The 14,915-nt window shown below is 40.1% G+C and overlaps 1 protein-coding gene across 1 annotated transcript in view; it reads right to left on the bottom strand.

The window, feature by feature from the left end:
* The window catches only part of LOC104579227 (fibroblast growth factor 10), a 61,768-nt gene extending 51,155 nt beyond the window's left edge, over positions 1 to 10,613 (bottom strand). Inside the window, exon 1 of the mRNA XM_088534745.1 lies at positions 10,126 to 10,613. Coding sequence (XP_088390871.1) covers positions 10,126 to 10,459 — 334 coding nt within the window. The 5' untranslated portion in view covers positions 10,460 to 10,613. The remainder of the gene's footprint in view (positions 1 to 10,125) is intronic.
* Between the last annotated feature and the right edge of the window lie 4,302 nt (positions 10,614 to 14,915).

The following is a 14,915-nucleotide window of genomic DNA, read 5'->3' as shown; positions in this document are numbered from 1 at the left end:
AAGTCAAATACATTTATAAATTTGGGGGTACAGTGGATAACAAACATATATAGGACCTGATATTTCACAGTACCTAATACTTAATGGCACTTCATGTTTAGTTTAGTTCCCACAGACAATCCTTGTGCCAAATTGTTTAGTCTTTTCTCTCTCTCTGAAGTAGGCAGATTCTTCTGCTGTGTTGCTATACCATCAGCAGGAGAAAAACTGAGGAGTCAAAAAAGCTTGTCCCCCAATCCTTCTATGCTCTGGGTATCTTCTTCACAGCTTTATTTCTACATGTTCCCAGGTTATTCGTTATTCTAGCCCTTATGCGTTTCAGCTTGGTTTGATAAAAAAATCCATCAAAGTCTCTATAGGTCTTTAAAAAGTGTAATTAAAAATACTTCTACAAAAATGCTGGTGTTGGACCTTTTCATTCTCAATGCATTTAGTTGCAAGCTTGAAGGAACAGCTATTCTGTAGGGTATAGCATCTAGTTGACATGCATTTCCTTATCAAAGCACTATAGTAAGGTATTTAACACATAATTTTAAAATGTTTTTAGTAACTGCAGTAGATTCAATTTTGGTAGCTGCTTGCTACACAATTATCAGCCTCAAAGCAAATGACAGTCACTGTTCTTGATTGGTTTATGCCATTTTGGAGAAGCAAGTACTGAAGAAGTACCACGAATTAATATACAGCTGTCATACCAGAGTATGTATATGATTGGGTTCCAATAACCACTCCTTTGAACACTTGAGGCACAAGAAGCTGAGAAAAATGTTCCATTTCTCCACATAGTGCTCGGAGCAGAGATTTTTGTCTGTATTCTCCCCCCAACCCCGTCCTGCAGTATTTCTGCAGTATGTTGGTGGGAGGAAGCATCGTCGCTGCCAGGATAGATAGATTGCCATTCTGCATGATCTCAGCATCACCCTCCATCTTCCTTGCCCTAGGAGGAGGGCTACCGACAAAGCAAAACAGGAGGAAACAGTAAAACTCCTCAAATTGAACACATTTCTGAAATTCAGAAAGGGCATAATTTGCACCCCCCCACTACTAACTTCAGTAGATCTGGGTTTGTCTTCTTCAGCGATTTAAATCATGCATTGCCCTAAGAAGTGAGTTAATGCTTATGTGGACTCATGACTCTATGGAAGCAGAGGTGATGCTCGTCTGTGAATCAAACTACGAGAGAGACTTGAACAGAAAATATTAGTTTGCAATATGTGTGCTTCCAAAATATGTGCTTTCACACAGCATCTTCACCTATAAGCAAAAAAAAAAAAAAAAAAGCTGAAGCAATTTATCATTACATTCCATGTCTTATATGCTACTCATTGCCATTGGTGAGAACTCATGAAAACTGATAGTTTAAGGAGCTTGCAATGGTTTTCATGCCTGGTTGCACCTCAGACATCCATTGAAACCCAGCTCATGCTAACTTTGTGCTCTAATTTACTATTTTATGACTAAGGCTCAGTTGTACTTTAGCCCAGTCCCTGGCCAAATAGTTTGCCATTGATCCAGATTCTCCAGTAAGGTAGCACCAAAACCACACGTGCATCTTTTGAATGAGAAGGCTGCCTTCTCAGTGTATGAACTTGAAGTATATGACCTTGAAGCAGAGAACCAAAAAGTGGCCATAACTCAGCTTAGCTCTGCTTCTTCTTCACATAGTGCTGTCAGTTTTCAGTGCTAGGTTATCTGTGAATAGACAACAGAATTAATTTATGTATTGTAATTATAGGCATTAGCATTCACACAAAAGAAAGGAGTCCTGTCATCAGGATGTGAGCCACATGCACTGTTCTTTTTTGCCTAAGACAGAGGAGAAAAATGCAGTGAAAATAGATGAGGATGAACTTCAGGGGAAGGTTTTTTCATACTTTTCCCACTTCCAAAAGACAAAACAGATGAGAGGTACATCCTCAAACTTTTATTTTTTGGTTATTGCTGTTGTTGCTTGTTTCCTGTAACATATTTAATGTAGTGAAAAATTGAAAATTAAAAAAAAAAAACTCTTTTAACACAGATTTGCTTGTGGCTATAGCTTATTATTTCCAGAGGCAAGTGCGCCCACTTTTCAGCTTGCAAGTAGGTGGCACTGACTTTGACACGAGCAACAGGGCATGGTATTAAGCCTCCTGGAGAGCAAGATAAACTGGAGAACCCCAGAGCACAGACCAAGAACTACCTCTAGAACAAGTAGAATGAAGGTAGAACGAAGCTGGGGCGGGGGATACGGACGACTTTGTGCCCCAACACCAATTACACACTCCCGGGCAAAACTCAAAGTACCTTAATGAATCTGTGGCTTCACAGATTCAGGCTGTGATCAAGCTGAGGATACGGTTGGATGAATTCAACATCACTAGCAGTTCACTGCTGCCAAAAGGGTAGGCCGTGCTCCCCGTCTCGCTACTTCTCTCCCACTTCTGACACATGCTGCCCCTATTTCTTCCTTGTCATGCTTTCTAGTGTTGCTCTGGCACTCAACACGCTTCCCAGACCCTTCCTCTAGAGTGGGCATGGTATCGTTCATTTATTCCCAACTCCTTCGTTCCAATTAAGTAACATCCTGAATGCTTTGAAAACACTTCAGCTGCCTTTCCCCAACTCCCACATACGCTGACTACAGCTGCACAGATGTGCAGTGGGAACCTAAAAGCAAGCTTCTATATTTCCTTTATTGCTATGCTATCTTTTGAACCTCTGATATCAGCAGCAGAAGGAGGAAGAGCAACTGGACTCCTCAGCCCCTCCATTTTTACCTCTGCGCCCTGTGTAGGAGGAGTCAGGAACTGCAAAAACCAACCACGTCTATTATCTTTCACATATGTTTTTCACCATGAAAGAAGTAGGCATCGTATTGCTCTACTAAATCAAGGTTTATGAAAGATCTGATCTTTGTTTTTATATAAAATTCATGAGCGTTCATGTTTCTAGTATCTGTAGCCTTTTTCTCTCTTGCACATCATCAGAAACTGCGTAAGGGGGGAGGGAGAAAAGGAATGAGACTTTTTGCTCTAAGTTTCAACATTTCCTTTTTCTTAAGAAGTCAGCCCCAATGCGTGTGAAAATTCCTCTTTAACTGTAGAAGATATGCACTACTGACAGATTATTTAGAGGTAAATGTGAAAGGGGACAGGCTAATAATTCTTTAGACTGACTATAAAATAGGAGAATGCTTTACAGCTGACACTGTGAGTATATCAACCCAGTAATTGGATGCACGTGTTAGTAGCAGTAAAAAGGCACTGTCCAGTTGTCCACCTTACATGGGAATCTACTTTGAGTGTATTCTATGATTTACTGTTGCAATTAGAACTGAATGTTCAAAGAAAGAACACAAGTAACCTAATTTAAAAGCAAAGAGTGCCTTTAAAGCCATTATTTAGCATGTGACCTGGCTCACTTGTAACCATTTCTTTTCCCTGCAACGTCCATTTGTTGCACTGTACTCATGAAGTAGCACAATCAGCTTTAATAATCCATTCAGCTAATGAATTCAGTTTTAATATCCATCCAATGATTAAAGAGCAAGTCACTTCCTCTTCAGTCCTCCCCTTGAAGATTTTGATTTTCTTCATAAACACAGAGAGCTTTCCCAGGCTGACTTTTTCAAACCATCGTGTAACAGTGTTTCCTGTCTCATTTTTACTATATTGTAACTAACAGAGATGTTTTACAACAAGTTGACACTCGCAATGAAAGCGATTAACTGTTAATTAAAGAATCTTTTCAAAGCACAGAACTAATGGTTCTAAGTACCATCAACTAAGTTTTTGTGTTCAGAGCAGCTGAGCAATTAAAGGCTGTAAGATATTAAAATATTTAATCAAAATAAGTGCAAAAGAAGGAAAATCTTTTTGTTAAGTCATGTAGTTGCATTAGTGCTACTAGTACAAATACCAATCAAGAAATGTTCACGTGATCATGTTACTAAACACATCTTCCATTTTTGATGTTTAGTTTACTTAGTCTGAATCAAGCAAAGCTTACTTTTCCCTGCAGTCTTATCAAGGTCATACTGATCATTAATGCTGATAACTTGGAACTATTTCTGTGCGGAAAATCTCGCTGTCAAGAACTGAATGTCCAAAAGGAGACAGAGGAGTCCTAAAACTTTATTCGAATAAAGGGAAGAGTCCACCGGGCATATCCCTGTGGGGTCTCTCCCTTTATTCGAATAAAGTTTTAGGACTCCTCTGTCTCCTTTTGAACATTCAGTTCTTGACAGCGAGATTTTCCACACATTTCTTTGTAGTTGTCCTGTTTAAAGTGTCAAAGGGATCACTGGAAGATAAAACCTAAAATATTAGGATAAAGTATTTCAGTGTCTGCTGGTAGCAGTAAGGAATGGTCACCAGTGTTCACTATATGCAAAGGCAGCAAGCATTCAGTATGTGCAAACTGGAATTTCAACTCCATGCTATTTTAGGGAGGAAAACACAGTAATAGCTTGATTCACAAAGCTCTTTAGAAAACTGAGAAGAGAGACTAACAAAAACAGTTCATAAAGAGAGCATTATAACAAATCCCACGTTGACTGAATTGTTTCTCTGCTTTGTTGACACTATTTCTATCATCCCAAGAATTAAGCTTATGAATAAAAATATAGCATTGTTTACAAGGATGTTTTTCCTATTAAGAACCCTCCTTGTGCAGTTGTATTATTCATGCAGAGAAAAAGTCAGGAATCCTCTGTGTGAGGGGCTGTTGCGCTATTCATACAGGTACCTGCTGCTTTTAGCTTGAGACACAAAAGTTAACAAGATTTGTGCATAGAAGGGCTTTTCCTCTTCCAAAATGAAAGGCTCCCTTGAAGAAATGAGAACTTCCCAATTGCAGAATCTGATCTAACTCCCATTTGAAGTGAAAAGGCCCCTATTCACACACAGCTCAAAGACATCTGAAAGTCATCTTAAAATGCCTTATTTCAAAAAAGAGGATCTTATCCTACCACTGAATGCATCCAAGATGTTTCAAAACTGCAAGCACATTCTGCAGCACTCACTTGGCTTACACCAGCTTCAACAGCAGTTTTGACCAAGACAATACCTGAGTAGCATCCTGTTGCAAGAGCAGCAGGGCATCCATAAGCTTGGTCTTGTTCTTCAGAAGTTTTAAGAAGAACAAACCTCCAAATGTCCCTAACTCTTTTTTTTCTTTTTTCTTTTTTTTTTTCAATAGGTTATAAGTTAGATTTATGAAGACAAAAGGCCTTCTTACAACTGTGTATTTTAAACAGATTTATGACAGGGCTACAGTATCAGCACACAGGGTCCATGAGGCAGGAATGCAGAAGGGGTAACAGGAGAGTGTCATGTAGACATTAAATAGTACAATTCTTTCCACATTCATAAATATGATGTGCCTGAGGTGTGCATTGCTGGTTATAAATTATGTAACTGAGTTCTGGAGGAAAAATAAATAAAAATAAAACACAAGATTCAAAGTGAGAAACCATCTAACCATCTACATAACAACATATACACTTCCTATTAAACCTCCAAGATTCAAATTACTTCATTCAGGGTATTATTTCCCATTTAAGTCTTTTTAATTGGTAACAAAATATAACAGGCTGCTATAGAGAATAAAACAATGAACTGTCTAGCATGCTGTCTTTAGAAAAATGTGAAAAGTCCCATGTTAATTTACAAACAACAGCTCTTGAAGGGTTGATAACCCCAAACAGCCTATTGAATTAAAGAGTTCAAGAGCAAAAGAATTTATTTTACCAAATATGCTAATCTATTTGAAGATGTGCATCTGAAGTTAAATTCATAACACTTGACAGCTCTGTTATTACACCTGAGAACATTGCTTATAGGCACAAAGTCAGTCACAGGAAATAACTTACAAATAGGTGAGAACCCGGGTGCATACACAGTTAAATCTACATGCTACTGATGCAGTTTGAAACCCGGGATTTTGTTTATGTTCAAAAACTGAGTATCAAACTGTGTATACTTAATCAGGATACTGCCTTTTAGTGACATCTGTATGTATACAAACCAACATGCAAATGTATTTATATGTAATGCATATATGCACACTTACTAATATATAGCATAGTAATATTTGTTGTTTCTAGAAATTAGAGCAATTACAATAATTTGGTCTATGGAATTTAGACAAGAAATTTTCTTGCTATGATTCACTATGTTGCTAATCTGATCCCACACTCACTAAAGCAAAAGCAAGGACTATCAGGGACTGCGGTAGATTCTAAAACTGTATATTAAAGATAATTGCATACTCAGGGGAGAAACATGGAGTAGGTTAACTTGTGAAGAGTAGCTAATTATTTCATGCTAGCTGCCCCAGGGAACACTCTTATTCTGCACTGATGATGCCTTTGGACCGTTTGGATTAGTCCATTTTGGATGTTTGGAAAGCCCATTGGTAGCCTCGTGGCTGGTGAAGGCCCCTCTAGCTTTGCTGGCACACAATGAGCTCGTACAGCTGAGGGTCTGGCCCCTTGTATTCCGCCTACTATGCCTGGAGGTGACACCAGACAGTGGCTGTGCTGCCATCTACTGTAGGCTTTGCATAGTACTGCAAGCAGACCTTGGTCCAAAGCCTCTAAGAATTGTCCCATTAATTCTTCTCGCTAACAGCCAGTCTAATATTGACACAGGCTCTATAAACATGTACCTAACGGCCTGATCCTGCCATGCCTGCTCAGGCAGAGCTCCTACTAAAGGCTGCAAGTTGTTGCTGCTAATCATGCATTACATACTGTATCATCATTTCTCTCCTGTCACTATATTTAAAGTCCATTTACTTCATAGCACTGTTAATGGTTGTCTTGCAATTCAGCTAAAAATGTATGTTGACAGTATAACACTCAAAAATAAGTTCAGGTTGTCATGAACCAGCTTGTCATATATCCTGTAGCCCAAACCATACTGCCCATTAAACCCAAAGAGATCCATTAGCTTCAGAAAAGCTTTCTGGGTGCAAGTAGGGTCAGAACCTGCCCACATGCAGTTGTTTCTCCATTTTTACATATGGTGAAAACTCCTTTTGGTCATCCCAAATGTCAAGTTATAGCTAATGCTTTTGTAATTAATCTTTGGAGGTTTTCTGGTTTTGTTTTTCCCTGCAAGCACTTGACTTCACCAGAAAGCGGCACAGCTGTCCTTATTCACATATACAAATGGACCTATCAAGAACAAGGGCAAGGGACTTCACAGCTGTGGTCCTGAGGTATGAGCCAATATTGAGTTCTTGCATTTCAAGCACAAAACTCTATATGTAAAGGATAATAAAGCAAAACCTAAACTGTCTAGCATATATCTAGTGACAGATGCACTCCAGCTCTACTAAATTATGCAAGTTCCCCAGCGCTCTGACAGAGCAGTCAGAAGCCACCTCTGCTCCCATTAGCCTATAGGTAGAGTAAGGCTGATGTAATAGCTCCATGCAATCAAGTTGGAAAACATCTGCCAAAGTAAACTTTTATTTAGTGCACGCCACACAATATTTATAGAGCAAATCTATGAATGCTACATGAGCCATTTTAAAGGCTAAGGACCAAACTGTATTTTCTGAATGTTTATTCTGACTTTCTCCAACTGTTCCCCTTACTTGACAATGCTTAACTGGCAGGCAGCCACAAAAGCTGTTGTCTAATTACACAACATATCATAATCTTACAGCCCTACAGATAAGGTTCTACTGTGGCATAAATGGATTTTAAACATTATCATATGAGAAAAGAAATGAATCCCTAAATTAGAATATTTCAAACAAAGTCTTATATGTCAATAATCATTATTATTTGTTTAGGAAAGTGTGGTTTTGAAAGAGGAACTTATATTACAGTTAAAATGGTCTTTAATGTTAAACAGGCTACAGTTTAGTGGGCTGGCTGGCTAACTCTTTATGCCTGGCAGAAATTTGTTCGCATGTAATTACACATTTTAGAATATCTTAATGATACCACATAGTTGCATAGAGTCAGTGTAGCGGGGAATTATGACAGCATTCGGATCCAACAGCTACAGGAGAAGCTACGAAAAGCCAAGACTTTGAGAATCGCTTGCAACATTTTGATACAGACACCCTTGAAATTAAGAAGCAGTAACAGTACTTATATGGTCTCAGCCTATATGCTTTTACAGAAGAGACAATTTCACACCACAAATTATAATGAATATTAAAGAAGAGCATATAATTAACCTTTCTCCTGCTAGCAAAAACCTGTTTGCATTTTGAAGACGTTACACACTGTGCCTGATTAAGTGAGGCAAGTGGAGCTAGCAAGCTGTTTGCTGAGAAGATGAGGCTCCTTTCTCCATTGCACATAAACTTGAGGGCCAGGATACAATTATGTATAATAAAGCCATTGGCTTGTATTTATATGAAAAAAAAATACATTCCTTTTCAGTAGATACTCTGCAGATGTGAAAATAACCATGACATCATCAAGAATGCCAATTTTTCCTGATGCACTGACTAGAAAACTAGGAGGAATAATCATATCCTATAATTACAGGAGTTTTCTTGAGTGGAGACTGACAGATAGGGCCTCGGAGGATGTATATGTGCAGCTCAGCTCTTCATGGCGAGATCCTGCGGGATCTCATGCTTGTTCACAGCTTTGCTTACTGAGCCGTTCTGACAGCTATGCAGGGCTGCTCAGATGAGTAGCTACTTATCTGAATACCCTGTTGCGGGGTCGGCCTCTTATACCCTTTTCTGCAGCAATTTTCTGAACTGAATGGCTTGCTGTTTTCAGAGATGTATATGGAGCTTTCAGAATCTCATTTTAGGGGAATCGCACTACCCTGCTCTGTAAACAAAAGTAATGTAAGACATACAGTGCAAAGACCTAGTTAAACACAAATTCATCAAAATGAAGCCTTCACCATAGCTCTGTTTTTCAAGAAACTGGCTTTCTATGAAATGTAAAAGTGAGGTGGTAGGATTCAGCTGCTTTGACATCTAAAGCCTTTATAAACATTAAGCACATGATAAAGTATGAAGCTGCAAGGTGGAGCAAGTGAAATAGTGACATATGATACAGTAGCCCTCTCCTCCCTGTTCGTAAGTGCCTATTATGGGTGTTTAACAGAAATACAAGGGAATTAACAGTAATGTTTATCATACAGCATGACAACCTGCTAAAGCAGTTCATACTTCACACATTAGCTAATAGGGAGGATACTTACATCTCTAAAATTTAACAGCAGGTTTATTCCTAGGTTTATCTGGATTTACAAAAAACAACCCAAGAACCAAAAGACCAGTTCACCACCAGGGAAGCAAGTAAGAAAGCCCACTCAAGACACTTGCAGAACGGAGCTTGCTTTTTCAGCACGCTGCTCTATGCAGATGCAGTCACTTAAGAGTTACAGTGCAATATATCGTGATTTACTACAGTTACTTCCATTTGAGATTGCACAGGTAAGAAAACCAAATAAAGGCTACATTTCTCGCACTGACAGCCAAAAACACATTACCATAGGCCCACTATTACTAAAGACCTAATTAGTACTATCCAAAAAAGGCATGAAACTACAGCCATGGAAACAACCTTATGACTTTTACTTTGACATTATTTCTTTAAAAGGAAAAAAAAATGACAATGAAATGTGTGTGAGGTCTGTGCGAACCCAGCCCCAGATGTTTAGCATGGGGCGTGTGGTAGTTGAGCGCGCTGCAACCTGAGCACTCAGCGCGCATGCCCACCACGAGCAACGCCGAGCAAAAGCAAAGTTATATATATATATATGTAAATGTGCATATATATATATATATATATATATATAGGGCTCAGGAGGAGGGAGCACAGAGCTCTTGTGCGGCTCCCAGAGCAGAGCGTGCGTGTGGGGTTGAGCCCATGCATTGTTTTAATAGAGCGTCCTCATCAAGGCGCTTTAATGACAGCAGCTAATTATTTTCAGATACGGCACACAATGCCCCCCCACGCACATGCTCCGCGCCACATCCTTGCAAACCTTCCTAATTTGCTCCCCTGCCCGCCAGAGAAGCAAACTGTGCTCGGCGGAGCCATTTGCAAAAGGGGCGCAGCCGGCGCGATGCGCGGAGGCAGCCGCCCCAGCGCCGGGCTCTGCGCGGCTCGGCGCTGCGCAGTGCCGTGCGGAGCGAAGCGGTACTTACTGAAGGGGCAGTTCTCCTTCTTGGTGCCGCTGACCTTGCCGTTCTTCTCGATCTTGAGAAAGTATTTGTTGTAAGAGTAGAGCTTCCTCTTGCGCACGTCTCCTTGGAGGTGATTGTAGCTCCGCACGTGTCTCCCCGCACTGGAAGGAGAGGAGAAGGACGAGGGGAAGGAGGAGGCTGATGAAGAAGAGTTGGTGGCCTCCGGGGACAGCATGTCCTGGCCGAGGTCATGGCAGGTGACAGGCACAGAAGACACCAAGAAGAGCAGCAGCAAGCAGCAACAAGGCAGGTGGGAAAAGGCTGAGGCACCATTTGTCAGTATCCATTTGCACATTGTACTGAAACTCTGGGCGCTGGAAAATGTCTTATCAAAAGAAACATACTGGAAGGGTAAGACCTGGTAAAAGGCAAGTGGAGAGCCGGTGGTTGCTGCTTCTGGTTAGATCCCTCTGAGCTCTGATCTGGCCTGAAGTAAGTGCACCAACATCCATAACTCAGGGGACAAATCGCCTCAGAAGTTGTTGCCTTTTAATCCTTCGAGTCCTCCCTCAGAAAGAGGGCTGTTTTTTTTTTTTTTTTTTGTTGTTGTTTGTTTGTTTTTTGTTTCTTTTGTTTGTTTTTGTTTTTAGGGGGGAGGTTGCTGTGGTTAATCGTCTTTCCTTCTGCTCTTCCCCACCCCACCACCCCACCACCCCACATACACACACACTCCCCAACCTGGCTTGAGACTTCCCAGTAGTTATTTTGTTCTCTTCCTCACTCCTTTCTTCACCATCTTAGATGCAGAAAGGTCTGAAAAACAGATGACAGCAAAGTGAGCAACAGTAACAACAACAATAGCCGGCAGAAAGGGGTGCTGGAGGGGATGTTTCGCACACCCCCTTTGCACGCATTCACACTTTGTGGCTTTGCACTTTCTTCTGATCCCCACCCCCTTGCTTTTTTGCAAATCCCAAACCAGTTGCACAACTCGTCCTTTTTCACTGACAACCCCAGAGGAGGCAGTTTCTTTGTTTTGCTTTGAATTCTCCAGAAAAGTATTAAAAAAAAAAATCCGGAGAGGGAGAGAGGAGAAAGAAAGAGAGAGAGCGAGGAGAAAAAAAAAATCCCAACTTGTCTCCCCCTCCCTTTCCCTTCCTCTCCCTCCCCCTTTGGTTATAAACAGGTTGGAAGCTGTAGCCTAAATGTCAGCGATTACAAGTCCGAGGTGGGATGTGCCTCTGGTGGTCAGCCCCTATCTGCAGGGGGTCAGGCAGCGGCGGGATACCCGAAACCCCCTTGCAGCTGAATGCCCGCTATGGAGGGCGCCTCGGGAGCTGCCCCGTCTTCCCTGGGCGGCAGCGGCCGCCCCCGCCTCGCCGCTAATTGCTCCTGCAGCGCTGCCACCAGCGGAGCCTCCCGTCTTGCTAATCTCCCCGTCTCCCTTCCCTCTAGGGAGGCCAACCCCAAAATAAAAAAAATAAATAAAAATAAATAAATCCTGTTTTCTAGCTCTGTTTTTATTATTATTATTATTATTATTATTATTATTATTATTATTATTATTATTATTATTATTATTATTTGGCAGGGAAGTGCTGGAGAGAGCCACTTGGAGCTTGTTGCCTGCTGGACCTCCCCTTCTCCCCCCGCTGCCGGAGGAGGGGTTGGGTGGAGAGGCTGGAAAGGAGCGTGTGCTGCCGGCAGACCTTGGAAAAGCAGATTATGCGCTGGTTAGGGAGAGTAAAAAGGGAAGAGACATAATTAGCTCCTTTTCCTCCTTCTCTGCCAGCTTCCATGGAGGTCCTTTTCCCTACTTTAATGAATCACTGATTTCTCGCTTCCGTTGCTGAAATAGAAAGTTCACACTTTAGCCTGTTCTTCCTTTTAAGCCTCTCAAGATTTATTGTCTCTTTCCCCACCCTCACTCTCCTTGTTTCGAATGAAATCAGGGCGCTAAATAACCATTTTCTAATCGCCAACATGAGTCATTTACTGAATCGGCGTCTGACTTCAAAGCAAAAGGGGCTTTATTAGAATTGCAAAGGTTTCCTCATAAAATCTGTCTGGTTTACTGTCTTTTTTTTTTTAACGAATGCAGTTTCCTTTGCCAGAAAGAAACAAGTTTTCAATTTTCAGGGCTATTTTAAAGTGATTTTTCAAGCTGTTATTTTCATGGAGGGGCATATGTTGTTTTTTCCTTCAGTTCCGTCTTCACCTAACAGATTTGTCATTTCCCATACTGAATGTTACGACAGATTCACATTTCCATCCCAGCGCTGAACTGTCAATTTAGCCAGTAATTAACAGGCATCTTCCATATGATGTACTATAACACCATAATAAGGGATCTGGGACTGACAGGATATGGGCAGCATGAGAGACATTCAAAAGTGGGTCAGTGTTTTTAATTTTGTAAAATAATGGGATGGGGATGCAAGTAGGTGAAATACCATGAAATGGGAGACTGGAATCGCGGAGAAGTGAAGTGGTACAGAAACAGAGTGAGTTACTGAATAGGTAAAACCAGAACATTTCAAAAAGAGACACAGTTTAAAAATGCACATCAGTGGAATGCAATGGAAAACTGCCTAGGCAATTACATCTGGCATTTGGAGTCAATCTTAATTTAAACAACAGAATATGCAGAAAAGGACAAGTAGTTCTAAAATTAGGCTGATTCATTAGATTAGTATGTTAAACATATTGTTGACTTCACAACAGAAATTAGAAATGATTTTCTCCAGTTATGGTGTTTATTCTGGAAAGAGCTGGCTCTTAAATTTATGTGTTCAGCTTCTGGGGGTGACATTTAAACAGCCTTAAAAATGAAACCATTTAATGTTAGAATCAATATGTTTTATGATGTTGTTTATGGTGCTTCAGAGTATTTATTCTGCATGTATCTGCACTGAGTGCAAAGCATTTCATAAAAATTTTTGGTGAATCTGATTTAGGCTTTCCTTTTGTGGCAACTAATAAAAAAGAAATAAAAACAAAATGAAAAGCAAAAGCTTTCTCTGTGGTGAATGCCAGACAGCATACATGTGTGTCTACAAAGCTAATTTCAATGTTTGCTTGCAGTCTAGGTTGTAAAGGGTACAATGTAAGATTTCAGAAACTCAGGTCTTTCGATATCAACATCTTAAACCATAAATAAATATAAAATGTATTAAATTTATACATTTGAGGAAACCTTTTTATATTTGCTCTTTTTTTTTTTTCCCTGTCAAATGTTGGATAATACAGTAAGCTGGCATTTTAGGTTCTCTGTAGGAGAAAACAGCAGTGAGAGCTCAAACAGATATATTTAACCTCTACTGCTTAAAAAACATGTCCCCTTGAATTTACTCTTCTTAAAGAGTTATGCCTAGATGTATTCTTAGCTTGTACTTAGTTGTATGAGTTAAGAACAAAAACTAGATCTCCAAAATTTCATATTAAATCTCGTTCTGGCAGGTGCAATAATTGGTGCAGTACTTAAAGCTACTACAACGCATAGAGTCCTTTTCTATCCCGTGTAATGACAGGGAGGGCATTTACAAAACAGAGTCCAAATGAAAAGCTGACATAGCTTTTTAGATTATATCTCGTTCTTTTTCCTACTTTCTGTATAGCCCTTCTTTTATAGCACAGCTGAATCCCTAAATACCCCACTACACTATATTGTTAGGTCACCTCTTGGGTTAGCCTGAGAAAGCCTGAGAAAAGTTCCATGGGAAAGATGCACTATTTAACGGAATTCAATCTGTCCCAATAGATTTGAATCACTAACATAAATGTATGAATGTAGATTATATCTCTGTAATGAGGCCTGAATCATTCTCAGTTACTTCAAAGGACTGAAATTCAACCTTCCTTTTTAGCAGCAACAATCAGACCTTAATGGGTTCCTTTATTAATTGTTCCATTGCTAAGTTTGAAAAGCAGCTACCTTCAGTATAGGTCCTAGACCAGAAATGGTACCTGCTGCTTCTAAAACAGTGTTTCTGTTTTGCCTCTTCTTGTGCTAAGATTTTGTGAGAGCCTTCTGTCACTGCGGTCTTACAAATGCTGAATAACACTGACTTGTCCACAATGAAATAAACTAAACTGTTTCTAAAAAATGTGCAAAGCCTCAAGAATATATTTTAAGGATTCTTTGGGGACTATTTTCTTTCCAAAGAATGTTCAGAGAAATGAATTGCTTGGGTAACTTTTAATGAAAATTAATCCAAACAAAATAGTTTTCTGACACAAGCAATTGTTCATATCATATTTTTGTCATTTGATCAGCAAGGAGGGATTTTCTGTTTTGTTTTGTTTTTCTTTGATAAGTAGATGACTAGAATCAAAGGAGAATTTCAAGGTAGTTGGAATAGATTTTGCCGTGTGTGATTTCCCTTAGGCAAAGCACTATTTTCTCTGGTGCTGTAAATACGTTCTGTCTGCGCCTTTGAGTGTTAATATAATCAGCTCACTCTCAGATGTCACCAGTCCCTCACTTTGGATTGCTAGATAGTAATCATGATCATTTGCTGCTTACAGTATGATTAGATATGCACATGTGTCTTCCGGTCATGGGACCCACTTCTGTTTTTATTCAAGGTGCTGGGAAGTTTGCCAGTAATTTGACTGAGAGTGACTTGGGCCAGGAACATCACTGTCACAGAGGCGTTGTTCCAAAAAGGAGGAAAGGGATGCTGGATGACAACGACGGCTCAGATGCCTCCATCTATAAGTCAGTAACAAAGTGCAGAATTTGGCAATGTTGTAAAACAGTAATTTCCGTTATAGAGAAAATGTGGTATGGCACATAACATCCATGAATA

The sequence above is a fragment of the Tinamus guttatus genome, unplaced genomic scaffold, assembly GCF_059628265.1.
Source record: "Tinamus guttatus ecotype Peru unplaced genomic scaffold, ASM5962826v1 Tinamus_guttatus_pri_ptg000598l, whole genome shotgun sequence".
Lineage (NCBI taxonomy): Eukaryota > Metazoa > Chordata > Aves > Tinamiformes > Tinamidae > Tinamus > Tinamus guttatus.
The sequence above is the reverse complement of the archived record's forward strand: the minus strand, read 5'-3'. Positions and strand labels throughout refer to the sequence as shown.